We start from the raw sequence: 20024 nt of genomic DNA on the forward strand, positions 1-20024 counted from the left end.
CAGCACACTCCCACCTCGCAGAACTCCTCCAAGTCGCGGCGTCCATCGTCGCGGAGCTCTACCGCGATGAGCCAGCGGTGGAGGAGAGAGCAACGGAGCCGCGCAGAACTCAACATCCCACCGCTATTTTCCGCCAAGAGGGAACCTCCATGGCGCAGCCCGCGTGTGCGGCCACCATTTTGCTTGAGGAGCGGAGCGAGAAGCCCGCCAAAAGTGTGCCTGCGTCAAGTTCGCCTGTTGACTTTCCATCTCTTCGGCGACGACTACCATTTGTTACAGAATTTACTTCTGCCAGAGGCGACTGGGTGGCCTTCAAGCGCAGATTTTTGAGGAATGGTGACTTGGTGGGGTGGACGGAGTCGGAGATGCTGAGAGCGCTGCCCGCCGCGCTTGACGACGACGCCTTGGTGGCATTTCTCACCATTCCGCCATCGCAGAGGGCCACGCTGCATCAAGCATTTGCTCAAATAATGGCGATCTACAAACCAGTGTCAAATGTGCACCATAAGTTTGCTGCGCGGAGGAGGGGGGAGGCCGAGACGCCCCTCGCCTTCCGTAGCACGCTATTGGCGCTAGCAAAGAATGCCTTTCCCAAGATGGACCACGATGGAATCGACTCGCTGGTCCTCGAGAGATTGTTGGTGTTTGCAAAAGACCTCCATATCGTCCTGCCGGCCGTCGGTGAAGACGACTTGTCTTCCCTCAAGGTTGCAAGATGCATCCAGGCGCATCTGCTCTTGCAACGACATAAGGGGTTGGCGGCATGTTCCGCGCCTCGCGAGGTGCGTGATACACCTGAAGACGTGCAGCCTGTCCAAGCCTGCGCATCGACCCTAGACGGTTTGGCGAGGGGATGGCATGGCGTGATGGGATGAATAACAACGATGGCGGAAGACTTCTCCTCGTCCTGGGAGCGGGCTCGTCGTGTGCTACAACTGCGGCCTACCGGGACATGTTTCATCGGGCTGTTGCGTACCACGACGACGCCTCCCCGGACTACCGCCGTCGTCCGCCCGACCGTCCTCCACTCCACTATACATCGCACACTTGGCCCCTGAATCCACCTCACTCATCGCGATCGGTCGGCTTTCATTCACGTCGTGCGTCGGTGCGTGAGGGTTCGCAAATTGATCGGGCTGACCGGTCGCTCCAACGTCGAGTATTTCTCACGTTGGCCGATGGCCTGGCCGCTCCCCAACCAGTTGGCGGTGGTCATCACCGAGGCATTTTCTCGATGGCTATGTGATGGACAAGGGTGCCCCTGAGCGTCTTTTGACCGATCAGGGCAAAATTTTTCTTCTAAATTACTGCGGGAGGTGTGCGACTTGTTGGGAACAACCACCCCCAGACGGATGGAATGGTGAAACGGCTGCACAGGACTCTGACCTCCATGTTGAGTCATCAGGTCAGCGAGTCCCAGCTTGACTGGGACTTGCATGTTCCCGGGGTCCTGGCTGCCTATAGAATGGCCCCTCACACGTCCACCAGCTACTCGCCATTTTTTTCAATGTACGGAAGGGAACACGACCCCCCGATTGATGTCCAATTACATGCTGCACCAAACAAAGCAAAATCTAAAACTTCCGACTCCATGCGCTTTACCCTTCAGAGGCTTTCAGAAGTGCGTGAGGCTTCCAGAGAATATTCCAATTCGCGCCAATTGGCAGATGAGCGGCTGAGGGGTCTCCGTTCTTCCGCACATGAGTGGGCTCCAGGTGACAAAGCCTCGCTGCCCTGCCCACAGATACCGGTGGGTACATCGCCCAAATTGTTTAAACCCTGAAGGGGACCGGTTGATGTGGTTGCAGGTGTTGTTGCACGGGGAGGGTGGGAGATGCTGGTGCTGGAGGGAGTTCCGGGCGTTCGCGTTTTACTAAAAAAAAATCTCTATCTCTCCCCCCTTGCTTTTGCTTATTGTTGTTCTGTACTTCCATCCCCTTTCCCATCCATTACTGTACATTTGTAGATATTGTATATATTGTATAGGTGGGTTGGGGTATTTATTTGTTGAGGTACACATTGGGGTTTTATTCACTTTATTCACTTTGTTCGTTGTTAAAGGGGGAGTTGACAGCCAGGATGGCTGAGTGCTACGAAGGGGGGGGGGGGGGGGGGAGTGATGCAGTGACATCGCGGGATGTCACTGTGTAATGCCGGCCCGAGAGAGGCACGGCGTGCGGTGTATTTGACATCGCGGACACCACCAGGATGTGGGTGCAGTACCGGCCCTAGAGGGGCTCGGTGAGCGCTGATCGATAGCTCTGGATGGCACCACGTTTGGCGTGCAGTGCCGGCCCCTATAGGAGAGGGTGTGGGAGTGCCGGCCATGGAAATGGGGTTACTAAGGGCCGTGGCACTCTGGTTGACCCCAGAGGACACGTGACCGGTTAAGTCTACACAGGGGCCCCAAGTGGGGGCTAGTGGTGGTCACGTGTCAGGGTCAAAATCCTGCTCGAGGATTCTGGAAGGTGGTCGTGGCCAAGGGCGGCGCCAGCCACGCCGCGGAGGATATAAGCCGGGTCCCCCAGAGGGACCGGCGCTGTTGTTCATCCTGAAGAAACCTACGTTCTACGTCCTACAGAGTCTCCAACACCTGAACCTGGACCCAAGCTGGGGTCCGGTCCGTTGTAGCTAGTTACGGTGTAATTAGTTTAGTTAGCCTGGTGGTCACCACCATAGGTTGTTATTCTGTTAAGGGGCAGTTACCCCATGTGTTGGTGTTAATAAATGTGTTGCCTCCAAAGAGTAAGTCTGCGACTCAGTTGAACTCACTACACATTTATAATGAATAATCTGTTCTAATTAAGCTACATACAGTGTAAAAAAAATCATAACAAAAAATTAGGATGACATATGCAAATGTAATTGAGTGACTCAATGTCAAATGAAAATATAAACGTTCCAAGCAGATAGGGGGCATTCCTTTCGTATGTACGCAAAAATCTGTCAAAACTTGACCCCTCCCCCCCCTCCCTGTACGCACACGTACTTTTTACACCCCCCCCCCCCACCTGCGTAAGTACGCTTGACGCATCCCCCCCCCCAATCCTATACAACGGCCGATATTTAATCCACGCAGAAACGATCAAGGATTAATAATATTAACGTGTTTAAGCAAACAGATAGTCCACCGCCGGACTATCTAACTCATTTGACGGCCAATGTAGACAAATTATTATCGAGGCTTCACCCCCCCCCCCTTTCCTATGCGTAGAAACATTGTCACTAGACCCTCCATACGCAAGCGTACGCATTTGGGTTAACCCCCCCTCCCCCCTTCATGCGTACAGACTAAATGGATGGCCCCCTACCAGGTTATTTTTGGGACCTGTTAGATGTCTTGATAACAGTACTCATTGATGTGGCATGATACGTTGAGCTGTTTTAATAAAAATACATTTAAGCACTGATGTTTATTTTAAAGCTGTAATAGCGACACATTTTCTTCAGTAATAAAATCCACAATAATTTTCTGTTTGTAATGGTAAACAAGTGAATGTGAGTTTATTTCCATTATTTATATATTTTTCTTATTGTTTATTTTATAAATAAAGCAATTTGCAACTATAAAATGATCCATATTTGCCCACCATATTTTCAATCTTTTCAAAAATTGCATTCAAATATTTGTTGATGTACTACAGTCAGAACATTCCTCCGCTGTTTATTTTCATCACCATCCTTATGCCCATGTAACAACGGTAAACTATCAAGTCGCCTATGTATATTTCAAAATGCTTGGTGACAGTTGAATGTGAAAATGTTACCATTTCATTAGTCTTATTCGATGTGATTTGAGCAGTTGGCGTGTAATATTGTGTCAAAAATGATATATAGCCCCTGTCCTGCTTTATAATGACGTGGAACAATTTGATCAGGGCATCTGTGGTTTGACAGATATACCAATGAAAATAATTGACTTTGTCATGAAATCATAAGTTTGCCAACTCATACATTAAAATTATACATTGAGGACATTTTTCATGATTGTGATTTGTTCAAGCATAATGTGGATTTTAACTTGAACATAATGGTTTTCATTTGATTATATTTGAAATGTTCCTTTCAATGCAGCAAACCCTTGTCCATCGCGGGGGGTTATGTTCTTGAATATAGTCACAATCGGAAAATCTGTGATTCGCAAATTCAAAGGTAAATGGATTTGGTTCATGGTTCGTAATATGATACCCACCCCTTTTGTTTTTTATTACACTACATGAACCCAAACATTAAGCGGGAAGTATGTAAAATGATTACTATTTTCTAGTGTTAAATATAACCTATACAGTAATGCAGAGAATGAAAAAAAATGTAGTGTGCGGATACTGTAGATGGATGTGTACAGCGCTGTATACTACATTAATCGTGCAACTGAACCTTACTGCCTCCTCACCGGAGCTTGGAAACCCGTGCCCTGGGCCGCTTGGGAGACAAGATGGAGATAAGATGGCACGTGTGTCATTTTGTGGCAGCATCATCACAAGCAGTGCAGTTATAATGTGTACAGGAATCTCGCGTTCAACCGCGAATGGTCGAGCCACAGGAGCGCGATCGCCGAATTGTACCTCAATAAATTTGGTGCAAAACCACGATAACTAAACCCATGAGAGGTGAAGGGTTTGTGCTATACAGCGTTTATTCTAGACAACACTGAAATAGTTTGATAGGGTGGTTATTACAGGCAGCTGAATTTTTATAAAGTTATAGGATTGAATTTTAATACAAAGACAGGACAAGGTGTGGCCTAATTAACAAGTGAATTGAGGTTTGATTAACAATAGCATATCAAACCTCTTATACTGCAAGCAGTGTGTAAGATGTGGTCTATATAATATGTGCTCTTTTGGCAGTCTCACTCTGATCCAGAGGTGTTTCTCAGGGGTCTAGAGGCCCTTGAGCAGCTAAGTGCTGTCGTTGGACCAGCAATTAATGGTCATCTCAAGCTTCTGCTGACCAGCGTAAGTTGCCATTGCTGTTGACATGTGACTTTAACATACACTAGAATATGGTGATTATTGTTGAAAAAGGATTGTGGAAATTTCTTAAGCCATCTCCATTTGACACGTATTTGTTAATAATTGTTAAGGTATGTAATGAATGTACTCAAAATAATATGCTGTGTTTTTTATCATATGGCTGGGATAAAGCTAAAGGAAAACTGAATTCACATCCTGGTGAGCATTGCTTGATAGGAAGTCAAAAGTGGTTGTCCTGTTGAGATACTGGCCCTTGCCTTTAATAAATACTGATTCTCCTTCATCAGCTCAGAACTGTGAGTAAATAAATTTTGTTTGCTGCTTTAAAAGACATTACCAGATATTTTGGTCCCATTACTGAATCAGTATGTACGTGCAGATATATAAAGCTCGTATAAATGACATCGCAATGCATTTTATAATTCCTATGTATGGAATCTTATTCAAGTGTGAAACGCACATGTTGTAATGTTGCCGTAGGCAGAGTACACAGAACCAAAGCCAACATAAATTATTTAATTGCATTTTTTTCCAATTACCTGATGTACAGTGTACAGTTTTATTTAAAAGGATTATACAGTATTGTTGTTTCCCCCATAATGGTAAAGCACATGTCCATTTTATATTCGATTGGTTAATAATACTTTTAATCTCGCCATCTGGTTTGAACCCTTAACTCACAATTGGAAGGCTGCAAGTTTAAATCCTGGTAGAGATTCACTTTCAACCTCCGATGCCTCTGGGGCAGATACAATTAATATTACAAGTCAACAGTGATCATTATATGGGTATTTGGGATATTTACCACAGGCTCAATGATATCAATGGAGAATAGCATCACCATCCTGTTGCACATTTGAGTCTGACAGTGCTTTTATTTGAATTGAGTATAATTGAATTATTTATTTGTTCAGCTATACAAGAGAATGATGGACAAAAAGCTGCGGGAGCAGATTACAAGTGTACTGCAGAGACTGGAGGAGAATGGAGGAAAGGTAAGAAGATGAATGCCAAAGACCAGTATATCTTTTTTTTACGGTTTGCCAAGCACAATAGGTCCAAAGGCCCAAGACATCAATTGGCCAACAACAAATGGTTGTGGCACAACGTGCTGTGCAGCGTGTAATGTTTTATGAGCTGACAGACTTTTACAGCATATATCCAGAATCGCAGCTGGAATCAAGGGAATTCCATTAATCTTTTGTGGTTATTTATTAAGTATATGAATTATATGTATATTTTAATTAAAGGGAGATTATTTTGTATGTTACCATAGCAGATCCCTGTGAATTAATACCAGGAGCATTATTAATTGCATGGCTCACACCACGGAGGGAACTATTGTTGGAAGACAAGCCTAGGCCTACAAGCTAAAGGTTAAAATATGATGTGGGAGTATCGGAGTTTCACAGGCAATGTCCCTTGTGGTTTATATTTTGCACAATCGTGTCACAGAAAAGGCCATCCATAAAGCATGCTCTGAAAAGCTGTCATTTTTGCGGCACTCCTGCTGCTGACAATCCTGTGTACTAACATCAGCTAGGACCTGAAAATACATCGCAGCACTTAACTCTCCACTCATCTTTATTGTTTCTGTGTTATGAGAATATTCATATGCAGCTATGAATAGAATACCTGATAAAGGAATAGTTTTGTTTGAGTGAAAATTTACACCGTGATCACAGCTTACCGTGCTTTAGGTACATAATGTATTAAGGGTCGCAAAAGTGTTGAAAACATGATAGTTAAAGATACATTCAAGGTGGGAGAATTTACCCTAAATGGAAAGAGCAAACATAAATATATATTGGTTGATAATCAAGATTGAGCGTACCATTATATTGCATGAAGTGAGTTCAACAAAGAATTAACAAGAACATAGTGGGCAAAAAGATGAATTCCATATATACTTCATATGATTTAATGATATTGGTTGTATGATTAGACTGGCCCCTGCTCAAATGAATGTTGAATTTTCACCACTGTTTTATGAGTATGGATTTTAAACTATATTATTGTATAGGCAGGTGTTAATCATTAAATAATTGTTACCGTTGTCTTATTGCCTTGGGGTATGTTATTTTTAGTGATAAATTAGATGACTTCTCATGTCCCAAAGCTCATAAATCTTGCCAGCAGGAAACAGTCAGAAGTTAGTCATATAATGCATGGAGTAATACAACCACAGAACACTCCAAAAGTTGCTTTTAGTCTTGGTGATTTAATAATCTTGAAATATCAACCAGTATTTCAGATTAGCATTCGGTATGATGCTTCTTACAACAATTCAACACGTACAGTGTACATGATATGTGCCAAGATACTGCATTGGTGTAAGCGGAGGGTGCAAGGCTCCAGTGAAATGGTTAGTAGAAAGATGGAATGTATGATTTGGTGATACAGGTAATGCAGAGACCTGCCAGCAAGGAAAGATCTCGCTCTCACTCAACACGTAAAAAACTTTGTTATCCAAGCAAGCTTTGCTTTAGTTTGCTACCATTCTCTCTTATCTGCTGCATGATGACCACAACTACCCAATAAGGCCGCAATTGACTGCTCTGGCCTTTCCTGTGCTGCTGGATGGCTGTTGCACGTCTCTCCAGCTCACAGTGCCTTTCAGTGTTGCTTCTGGTGTCATGCACAATGCTTCCTTGGTCACACTCGGTTAGACATCACGCATCCTTCACCCAGTGACAGGCCAGGGTCACCTTACTCCAAGCTGGTAAGTTCCTGACAAAATTCGTAGAGGTGTATGCACCTTAACAATGCACACTCTTTAGGCAACACACCAACTACTAAGCTGCTGTTGTTGCTCATTGCTTGGCATGAGAAAAAACTTCAATGACTTCAAGAGCAGTATATGAGTTCAGGAGCTATGCCTTATGGAATATCGTGGCAACGTTTATTTTTTTAACAGAACACTCAGAGCCTGCCTGATCCAACATCAAAGACTACACTTTTTCGAGGCAATGTATGCTCAGATTCTGTTTGGTGGTAACATACTTATTTTACAAGCAGAGAACTTGGAGCCTGCCTGATGCAAAAGCTGAGTTGTGTTCCGAGTAGAAGCTTTTAAGGTGCTCGAACGAGTGTTCTGCTACTACATATGCAACACCCAGAATATTCACGCACAACACGTGTAATGAACCAGACGGAGACAAGATTCTTGCTCAGGGCTGCTTGCCGTTTATTTACTCTCACGCACTACCCCCTTTACACTCTTTCCCCCTGACACTTCCACCCGCGGTGGGTGCGCACTAATCTCCGTCCTTCCCATGGACGTCCTACCCCTCACACACCGCCTGCTACAGCTACCCCTAGACCTCCACACTCGTCTTCTCCGGCGGGGGATCAACCAACACCGCCGGCGACGAGGTGAGACCTCCTCGACCTGTAGCTCCCTTGGCGGCGACCCAAAATGTCTTCCCGCAGGCTCTTCTCCTCCCCAACGACCCCCCTAATCCCTCTCGTGAGGTCCCTTTTATCCCCCCCGGCCGGCTCCTCCCTCCGGCTCCCCCTTTTCCCGTGTTCCCCCCTCATTGGGTACTCGGGGTACTCCTCTACATCACCCCCCCCCTGTGAAAAAAACCCTACTGTCCCGGCTGCCGACGTTACCACCTATACACAAAAGAAAATGTGGACGACCCCTACGACAAGCAGCCAAACATCAGAACATGAAGAATAATAACATGGAGCACAGGGAGAACAGGAACATCAGCACGGGAAGCAAGTGAAGAGCCAAGATGGCCCTCGCAGAAGGCCACATGATCCGCCGAGCCGAGCACACCGCCAGTGGCAAAATGCAAAGTCGAGCTGTTGGGTTCAGGAAGGGCGCTCAACGGAACAGCCCGTTCCTGGACCTTGTTCTTAAGGCTGGTCCGCCCCCGCGAGCCGGAGCCTGGCCGCACGGTGGCGTTACGGTCCTGCGAGACGGCTCTCCCCCTGACAGGCGCGCAGGCTGTTCCTCGGGAACTATGCACTGCGGGCAGAGAAGAAGAACCACCTTGACGCACCGCTTCCCAACACCGGCGGCCCGGTTAATCGGACACATCAGACACCCACCGCTCTCGGATTGGGGATGAATCGATGGAACAGGGCACATACCTCTTCAACCTAGAAGGGTGCACAATCCAACAGCGCTGGCCGAACCGGATGCGCATGCACTGCGGTCTTTGGACCTCAACAACCTCCACGGGACCCTGCCACGGGCGATGTAATTTATGGGATGTCCCCAGGGGCACGTGCGGGCAATGCAGCCAAGCTTTATCGCCGACTCCCCACGGAGTTTAAGAGCCCTGGTGCACCACCAATCGCTCGATCGCCGCTTGCCGTTTGGCCGAACTGCTCGCAGCGGCCTCGCGTGCTTCCCGCAACCTATCAAGCGTAACCCGCATGGGGGTAGGCACCGCAGATCCCTTCCCTGACAAGTCCAAGCCAAATTGGACATGGTTGGGGGGTTCTGGTTCCCTCCCGTACACCAAATAAGATGTGGAGAATCCCATTGAGGCATGAAGGGCTAACCAGTACACCGCAAGGGCCTCCGGGACATGCAAGTCCCAATCGAATTGGCCCGCGTTCACCTGGTGGCACAGCATGGACGTGAGGCTCTGATGCAACCGCTCTACCATCCCATCAGTTTGAGGGTGGTAGGGTTACGTCCTAAATTTCTTCATGCCCAGGAGGTGACAGACCTCCTTGAGCAGCCTAGAGGGAACATTTTGGCCCTGGTCAGTCAAGAGTTGCTCGGGGGCCCCCTTGTCCAACACATATCCGTGCACAAAGGTATTGGCTATGGACGCGACCGACTGATCCGGCAAGGGCCATGCCATAGGCCAGTTGGTGAGGTACTCCACTCTGACATGGAGGTATTTATGGCCCCTTTGCGAGACTGGAAACGGTCCCAGGATGTCGAGGGCCACTAGCTCATTAACCCGTTCAACCTGGATGGATTGCAGCAGGGGCCAGTCTTGCCGAGCCGGTGGTTTCCGGTGAGCACAATCCTGACAACCCTTGACAAATAATGCCACGTCGTCCTCCATACCCGGCCAATAGTAGTCATGTTTAATAGTGTTCAACGTTTTCCGAACACCGAAATGTATCACTTTCTCACGAACAACCCGGGTAAGCCTCCCTCAGGGGACCGTGGGCACCACAACACAATACGTCTGGAACTCAGCATCCCACCGCATGAGGAGGCCATGCTGAAGGGTCACCACTGGGGCGCTTGCAGGAGAGGCCGTTTGGTCAGCAAGTTCAACGCGGCGTCGCACCTTAAGCAGCGAGGCGTCCTCTATCTGCAGGCAGGACCATTCATGGGCCGTAAGGCCCAGCCCATAGTATGCTGGCAACGGCGCCCTGTCGAGGGGCGTTGCTTCGGCCACTGCCACCAAATGGGGCGCATTTATGGTAGTGGGCCTGCAGCGACTGGCGCCTGATGCGCATGCACATCCGTCACGCGGCGGCAACCGCGACAAGGCGTCTGTGTTACTGTGCTGCGCACCCTTCCTATGAACGACTTCGAATGACTATTCCTGCAACACTTCGAGCCAGCGGAACAGCTGACCCGAAGGTTGGTCTATCCGCAAGGAGTACTTTAAGGCAGCATGGTCTGTACGGACGACAAAAAAGTAAGGCCTATACAGCTGCATAAAATGGACGATGGACAGCAGCTCCCTACGCGTCACACAGTAATGCTGCTTTGCGGGGGACAACACGTGGCTGCCATAAGCCACAACCCTTTCGACTCTCTGGGACTTAACAGCTCCAATGCCCGTATCGCTGGCATCAGTGTCCAGAACAAAGGGCAAGCTAAAATTGAGGAACCCCAATGGGGGCGCGTTAGTGAGAGAGTCCCTGATTGCAACAAACGCTGCTTCTTCTTCAGCACCCCAGTGAAATTTTTGGCCCTTGGCAGTCAGCGCGTGAAGTGGCTTGGCAATAGTCGCGAAGTCGTGGACGAATCGGCGGTAGTAGGAGGCGAACCCGACAAAACTGCGAACTTCAGCCACCAACTTAGGGATCGGCCATGCACGCACGCAGTTTTCTCAGGGTGATTAGCCACCCCCCATGCGCTCACGACGTGACCCAAATACCTGACTGAGGATTGCAGCAAATGGCACTTCTGGGGCTTAAATTTGAGGTTAGTTGCACGCACCCTTATAAAAACTGACCGTAGCTATTGTAAGCAGCTCAGCGGGGTGCATCTCCGAGGTCCCTGCGTCGTGAGGACGATATCAACGGTGTCCTCATCGTCCGACTGCACCACAGGTACTTTCTTGCGCTTTGCCGCCACTTTTGACATAACGCCAGCGAAGGTTTGACGGTCACTTCTGAGACCAATGTAGTGAATCAGACAGAGACGAGATTCTTGCTCAGGGCTGCTTGCCATTTATTTACTCTCACGCACTACTCCCTTTACACTCTCTCCCACCTGAAACTTCCACCCGCGGCGGGTGCACACTAATCTCCGTCCATCCCACGGACTTCCCACCCCTGACACACCGCCTGCTACAGCTACCCCTAGGCATCCACACTCGTCTTCTCCGGCAGGGTATCATCCAACACTGCCGGCGACGAGGTGAGACCACCTCGACCTGTAGCTCCCTTGGCGGCGGCCCGGAACGTCTTCCTGCATGCTCTTCTCCTCCCCAACGACCCCCTAATCCCTCTCGCGAGGTCCCTTTTATCCCCCCAGCCGGCTCCTCCCTCCGGCTCTCCCTTTTCCCGCACCCCCCCCTCATTAGGTACTCACGGTACTCTACACATGTATTTAAGCCATTCACCATCACCTGAGCATTTACGTGTGATGTTTGACATCAGCAATGAATATGAACTCTCCATCACCGAAAGACCTCGAGCTGTTTGAATGTAATTAACTGTCCTGATCCATATGGTGATGGATGGAGAGGAAGGAGGCTCCTTGTGTGTGTTTTCACAGGATGCTGCCACAGTCTTTGATTGGTCATAGAGTGGTTGTAAAAGCAGTTGTCAATGGTCAGACCTTTACACCACGAATTAACAATCTTGGAGTTTTTTGTTTAATACAGGGGTGAACTCGTATATGTCTCATCTTAACATAGGTGTACTCAATCTATCACTTTTAAAAATACATGTATGGAAAGAGCACACATACAACACTATTCAGAATAGTAAAACTGAATATGGCTTCAAATCAGGTTTGAATATGGCCTTTTAGTCTGCCCTTTCACAAACTCAACACCGCCTCTGACAATGGAATATGATGCTGAATATAAGACGGATGTCTATGAGCTTTCACCTTTCCAACCCACAACTGTTTATGAAATCTAAGACCAGCTGCTATTGACCATTGCCTCAAACCTCCTTCATAACCAGTGCTGTGTTTGTCATAGCAACATGCCTGGTGAAATTATTATAACACTTTTTTTGGAGGGTACTGATTTGGGACGTTTGATCATTTTCTGTTTGATTAATGGTTTTGTATGTGTGCGGAAAGGACATTATCTGGAGAACACATTTGCACATTGAGGGGGTACTACTCTATAGTCTGTACTGATAGTCAGCATCCATATTGGTGCACTGCTGTCAATTAACTGCCTCGTATCCCTGATCCACAAACCCTACCTGTAAAGCGCAGGTTTAGCAATACATTCCATCACACCAGGGAAACGCTTAAACAATTGACAATATATATCTGGTGGTACCAGAACACGGGATTGAGATAGACATCGTGGAATGGAGTGTGTTTTTGTCAACGTTAATGTGGGGGAATGAGAATGTTCACGGTTGATTATGGCCTCTTAAGTGCATATATGACCCAATTCATTGGCAAGATAACAGTTCTTCATGCGCATATTCCCAAATGTTGCACATGCATATAGTCACTTCTGTCACGAAACGTTTGTGCTCATTGCATGGGTGACTTCTTTCAAATGGGCAATGGGCTGCACAAAATTGGTGAATAAATCAACTGTGCATGAGTTGATGGCAAACGTGATTCGAGATGCATTGTTCTATTTTATGGTTCCTTATCACAGCAGTTACAGAGAGGGGCGTAGATGTTTTCAAGCTGCAGATATTTTATTTAGGACACATCCATTCAATACGAATAGTTTTATCCCCTTTGTGCTATTTAAACAAAATATGACTCGTAACTTGCCCATCCAGCCAGCCAGCAAAACTTGTATTTTATATAGTTGCCCTGTCTGTCTCCACCTCTCTCTTTACTTCTTTGTACAGTAAGTCGTTTAACGCGTTGTTGCTATAACACGATTCTTCTGGGTCCATTATGTAGTGGAATGCGCCCGTTATAACGCGGTTTTTGAGTGGTTGACGATTAACTACTTTCTAGAGCTGTGCGGCTCAGCTGTACGAAACAGTACGCAAAATGATACAGTAACGTGGCAAGGTACACTCCGTTATTTGTCCTGCCATATTTGTGTGCGTAGTACATCGTATATCGCCAAACTTTATTGTTACATTATTTATGGGGAAATAGTTTTTGCTTAACGCAATTTGCATGGATATGTTTTTTTTGTATTTAGACACTAATTGTATTATTGTTAAGTGATATCGATGCTAATAATAATATGGAGATGTAACCAACAAAATGTAGCATCGTTATTAACATGTTTCATGCATTTGATAGTATATGAAGCTTTCGTATAAGCTATAAAGCCTTTTACACAAAACAATAGAAGTTATATGTATAACATGTTTAAATGTGACTGCTTACCAATCAATACGTGTGCTGTACATACTGTACATATTTTTTTGAAAAGTGTGCTAGCTTGAAGCAGTGCTGTTTGTGCAATCTTTAGGATTTTCTATGTTGAAGTAAATGAGGGTTTGGATATCCCCCAAATGTTTGAAACATGAAATTCAGATGAAAAACTGATTATGTATTTTAGCAAGTCAACTTCAAAAGATTTATTTTACTTTTTTATGCATTGCATGTTAAATCTTGCAAGCTAGTACCATATTAGTTACATGTAAATAATCAAATCAGAGCACAATATAATGTTTTATTTATAGTAATATTGTGTAAATATATAGTACTATATGAGAAACATATAAATAATAATAAAAAAGTACTGCATACAAATGCTAACATGGCCATATAATATGGTATAAGCCCAGTCACGTCATATTTCATGAGCCAAGCAGGGATGAGCCAGGAAACTGCTTGGATGAGTGACTGCTGTGCACGTCGGGTTGTTGTAGGCTGCTGCCTTGCATAGGGCCTTGCAGGAGAAACACTGTTGTAGTGTACTTCCTCTGCTGTCATATGCTCCCCTTCTTCACTAACCCGCATTGACTAGCGTGGTGAAGTATGATCAGATAATAATAATTAATAATTGACATTTATAGGCGCAATTCATCCAAGGATCTGAGTGCGCCATAAACACCCATAACTCAAATGTTATGGACAGGCCTTCATCCAGCAGTACATTGACAAATATGCTGTACATGTATACGAATTTGAGAGGAATATTAAAATGAGAAAATGTAATTTGAAATACAAATAATTGATTTAATAAGATTTGCAGATGCAGTTGTGCTGAATAGTATATACTATGAATTCTGACAGAAAGAAGCTACACATTTTGTATTATCTTTGATGAAATTTGCATTTAATGAGACACAATGTCATTTCATTTTAATGATGGGTATCTTAATTATAAATATAGTTTGTGTTAAGTTAATTGCATGCTATTTAATAAAAAAAACTGATTGTACAATCATCACTTGGATTACTTATATAAAATGGCATAATAAACGTAAAAAAACAACAGGTTTGCATTAGACACAGCCATACAGTTAGACTAGGGTCACGAGCAATCTGAGCCCAATAAATCAAGGTCAGGATATGTTTAGCCCTCGCTAGACATCATGATCACTAGATGTGCGTGCATTTAAAAATGCACTTCTCTCCTGCTCAGATACTTCTTATCTGCAACGTGGTTACCACAGTCTTAGGGAATCATTACCTGGGATTTGAAACACTCCACTGCTGCTACAAAATGTACTGCGTTAAGCAGCGTACAAATATTCCCACTATCCCCTGTTACTGATCACCTGGCAGGGTATTGTGTGTGAGATAAGCACACCACAGCGTAGGACAGATAGTTTTTGTCCATTATTTAACATAAACACACAAGCCACACAAGAACATAAACAAGCACCCTGTAAGAGATCCATAGAGCTAGAGATTAACCTTGCTCATAACACTGGTCAACACACTTTTTCTGGCATAAGGTATTCCAACGGGTTTAAGGTAAATTTGGGGTGCTGATTCCAAATCTGGCATCAGTTTTTGTCTATCACATCAGGTTTTTGAGATATCAAATATTGCATTTTCAATAAAAACTGCAGAAGAAAAATATTAAATAAATGTGGAAATCTACATAAAATTATATTATAAACACACTATCCTAAAAATACAGCACCATATTTTAACACTAAAGCAGTCACTGACTCGCAACAACTTGCAATCATAAGTGACAGAGTTAATTTCGAGTAAAATCAATGAAAATAGGGTATGCCGATAGCATAATAATAAGATGTGATAGAGCAAATCTGAGATCAGATTTGGAATCAGCACCCTGAAATTAGTCTAAAACAGCTGCAAAAGTCCAGGCCAAAAAACGTTTTTTTGTTGACCAGTGTAATGGATGTAAGACCAAGGTTTCCAGTTATGCATGTATTGAGGTCTTGCTACAGCGCAGGCATTTCATATTGCAAAAATAAAGCGACAATATGAAACCAATAGGTTCGTTCCCTCCAGTAGTGCTGCATCGTGAAAATGTCAGATTTGGGAATTTTATTCATGTCGTTGCTTAGAAACGGGCACTGTAGCCGGCACTGTATGTGCACAATTGGCCAATGGAGTGCATTGTTTCACAAATATATATTTCAAATAGTTGTAGCCGCATGGTCAACATCCATTTATGAACATTTGCAACATTTATGGTGTGTTGATTTTATCTGTGGATTGTTTATTGGGGGTTCTTTGTCATTGGTAGACGAATAGCAACAGAATGTGTATCAGTTCCTTAATTAGCTGCTGCTGAGCAAAATTGACTTGTTAATCTAAGAACATTACGCTTAAACTGGAGAGTAATGACATGGTATATTTAGATACATAATTTTCACAAACGTTTTAAAAATGTAACTCACAAAACATTCCTAGCATCAAAAATCACCAAAGTTTTAAATAATTTGGTAATTTAAATGCAGACTATGCCCAAATCACCCAAAATGCACCCGTTTTAATCAGATCTTGGTAGCGAAGCATGGTTAGGCTTTTGATTTGGATGTGCGACCACCAATCATAAAACAGGTGTTAGCTGTAGGGATATGTTTTGGGCAGCAAAGCATAGCGCAGAAAAATATATTGCATTATACTATGTTCCCATGTTTTTGCTGTCCGCCTTCACCAACCCGCACTGATCAACGTGGTAAAGTATGGATAAAACAACCCCCACACAACTCGCATGGAATGGAGGTGGGGGGCGGGCTTCATCCAGCAGTGGATTGAAAAATGCATCCAGTAATGCATCTAGCTCTTACGTGAAATAAAATCGAATACTCTCACTGGCAGGCTGGTTCCAGCCCTTGAATTGACCTCATCTAAAAAGCTTTGTGTTTATTACCACTAGCTGAGCCAAAGGCCAAGCTACATTGCCTATGAGATGGCGTGTTAAATTTGACAGCATGCTACATTCAACAGGAGTGTGTAGTAGCTGCTTGGCATCTGATTCATTAAGATCTCTACAGATGTAATATTTTCATTCTTCTATATATCGGTTTACTGCTTTCAATCTATTAGCCTTGTCCGATTGACGTCTTAGATAAATCTGAAGTCACATTTTTTTTTATAGATTGCAACAACCTGTTTGATGGGCAGTTGATAAACTGGATATACATTGTTATGTGTTTCTAGTCTAAACCTCTTTGAAGCAGATATTTGACTGTCCTTGTATGGAAATTAAACGTACTAAGAACTAATTGCACACAATACCACACCTTTGTAAATTCGTTTTTGAGGTCATGAATGCCCATTTTGTGTTGGTTATTCCGCAAAAAGCTTTACAATGGGATGTAGTCATCGAATCATCGTTTCTATAAACTGAAATTACTAGCGAGCTCACTTGCAACTTTGATAACCAGTAGTCTAATGATGACACAGCAAGACATGTCCTTTGCATGCTTGACATTTTGTCACTTGCCACTTTTTTTTTACATCCTATGCCACACTTCTCCCCATTCCGCTTTTCACATCAAAAACGACGGTGTGATTACCAATCAAGTGTGCGATGCCCAAATAGGTGGTAAGCGTTGCTCTTTAAATGAAAGGTCCTTTTCATTAGTGCATGTGCACAGGAGGCTAGCTTAAAATGGAGATTGCTTCCTTACCCCCGAGGAGCAAAGCTGTATTTATATAAAACATTAGCAGCAATGTTTTTTTTGGGACAGTACATGTATCCGTATGTCTTCAAAGTACCCAGAATATTTAACAAGTAGTATGCAAAATGTATTGACCAGTACAGTATATTCTTAATAATAGTAATAATGAAATAATATGAACAATGATACTTATTTTGGAAATCCACTACTGAATGAAGGCCTCCCCTTTACCTTGTTGGTCAAGTAGGCTGTTTGACCATACTGCACCATGTTAGTCAGTGTGGTTGGCTGTATGTGATCAGTTCAGATATCACTCACCACTGATGTCAGCCATGGGCAGCAATCAAACTGTCACTGGGTTCATAGTGCAGTGCAATAAGCGCTGCACCACTGCTCACCCATTTCTATTTTTATTATTACACGCTTTTATTTAACTCACTCTGTTGTATCCTCAAACAAAAATCTTGTAACTCAATGTTTACCCACTTCCCTATGTGCTATCGACTGCAACCTTGAAATACCTATGTCATACTGATGACAAGACTATATTCTATCATAAAAAATCCAAAACATATTTTTTTACATTTTACACGCTTTATTGAACTTACTCTGTTGTCGTATCCTCAAATCTTGTAACTCGATTTCAACCGTCTTCCCAATGCCGTATCGACTGCAAACTTGGTATAGGTATGTCATACTGATGACAATACTATATTCTATCATTAAAAAATAAAAAATATATTTTTAAACAATATTTTTTACGGCTCTAATTGTCCACGCTTAACTCACGTTGGCTGTAAATCACAACGGTCCCTTACGTTATGGCAAGCCTCGTGGAGCCACGCCGAGGGGCGGAGGATGTGGAAGGAGGGGAGGGGCGATGGGGGAAGGGGGCAGGGGGAGGGGCAGCTCGGACAGTACATTTCATTAAAGCGTGTTTAAAAAAAGTATTTTTAAATATTTTATTATTAGTGGTATCCTTACGTATAATTTTGGATTCATCACATGCTAATGCACGGATGTTGTGGTTCAAATGTTTATACTGTTTTAAAGTGCCATACAAAACTGCACGTGATGCACGATTCTTTTTTGCTTGTTTACAAATTTAACAATACACATGATAACATCTACACTATATTTGTTTTGCTAAAAATCAACCAAGGCATGACTGTGCCTTAGTGGTTAATATCACACAATGTATTATTGAACAACCTCATGCTTGACTTGATGGCTTTGTTATAAGATTACATTTGCCTTGGTAGGAATTCTACATAAAAATTGGTTGGACCAGTAGCACAGTAGTAAGTGCACTGTGTTGTGACCCTGACGACCTGAGTATGATATCCACAGCTGACATAAGTGTTCGGTGACATCTGAACTGTTCACAGTCCCCCCTTTCACAAATCAGCACTGACCAGTATGGTGAAGTATTGCCAAACACCCACATGGGGAGGCCTCAAACCCGTAGTGGATTCATATATGGATATAAACACATTTTATTGTCCTTTGATATTTGTATATATTAAAAAAACATTGACAATTTTCATGTACCTTACCAAAGACCATTATTCTCCTACTCTTGATGGACATCCATCGCACATCCTAGAATAAACAGAGTAATGTATTTGACAGTTTGTCAATATTGTGAGCATTTCAAGAATGTAAAAAAAAAAATCTAAATTAATGCTTTCTGTTGAACTGAACGCCTATAGGTGTAACTGCTGGGTAATTATATCCAATGTTGTTTGTTACGCTTAGTTTAAATACAAATGTGTTTCAGAACAAAGAGTTCAGAAACTATGTATGTATTTATAATTAGATGTTTTCAAATGTATGAGATTCTCATTGCTATGTGTCTTTTATATGCAGTTCCTGGTGTGTGTGTGCGTGCATGTGCTAATTTTAATAAATTATAAAAACATTTGAAGTGTAGTGTTCGGTTTAAATTGTAACATCAAATTTATGCAGTGCATTTCCTTATCTAAATTGCATTCCCTTAAATTGAGGCTGCAATCCTTATGGGAAGCAGAGTTTGTTTATTAAACCGGGCAAATAGCAAGTGTCTCCCAACATTATTAAAGCTTTGCCTTGCAGTTAAATATGTGAAAATTACGCTCGCCTATGAAATTGAACAGCATTTTGGGGGTTGTGATTTACTGCCTGATGCCCCCCTGATCTGTTGAAATGCACTTCAATTTCAAAGATTTATTGGCGCAATCGCTGGATGCGGATTGCAGAAAATGGATGCTTTCTGGAAATCTGAAATCATTTTTGAGATTCCCAAAGAGATTTGACTCTTTCCAAATCGCCACATTTATATATCAACAAGGGCTTTCAATTGCTGCACAATATTATGGAATGATGTGTAAAGTTTTTTATTCATGTAAAAAATCCATATGAAAACTCTGTCTTTTAAAGTTAAACATGCATTGAAATTATAATATAATTTACCGTAACATAACCTTCTTTTAAAAAAACAGAAACATACACTGGACATGCAATGATACTTAAAATTAAGTGTCTGTGGTAAAAGAGGTATTACGCTTCTGTATGCTTTCGCTTGGTTCTGAATCAAAGAAATCGGACTGCGTAGGGACTGCCTACACATTCAGAAATATTAAATGTGCATCAATTGTAGTTTAAGCCTACGCACACAACTTA

General features: G+C 43.7%; 1 protein-coding gene across 1 annotated transcript in view; it reads left to right on the forward strand.

The window, feature by feature from the left end:
- The window catches only part of PACRGL (parkin coregulated like), a 43130-nt gene that overhangs the window by 17494 nt on the left and 5612 nt on the right, over positions 1-20024 (forward strand). The window contains exons 6-7 of the mRNA XM_078855091.1: positions 4851-4958; positions 5891-5971. Of these exons, the coding sequence (XP_078711217.1) occupies positions 4851-4958; positions 5891-5971 (189 nt within the window). The remainder of the gene's footprint in view (positions 1-4850; positions 4959-5890; positions 5972-20024) is intronic.

Source organism: Lampetra fluviatilis, chromosome 4 (genome assembly GCF_964198595.1).
Source record: "Lampetra fluviatilis chromosome 4, kcLamFluv1.1, whole genome shotgun sequence".
Classification (NCBI taxonomy): domain Eukaryota; kingdom Metazoa; phylum Chordata; class Hyperoartia; order Petromyzontiformes; family Petromyzontidae; genus Lampetra; species Lampetra fluviatilis.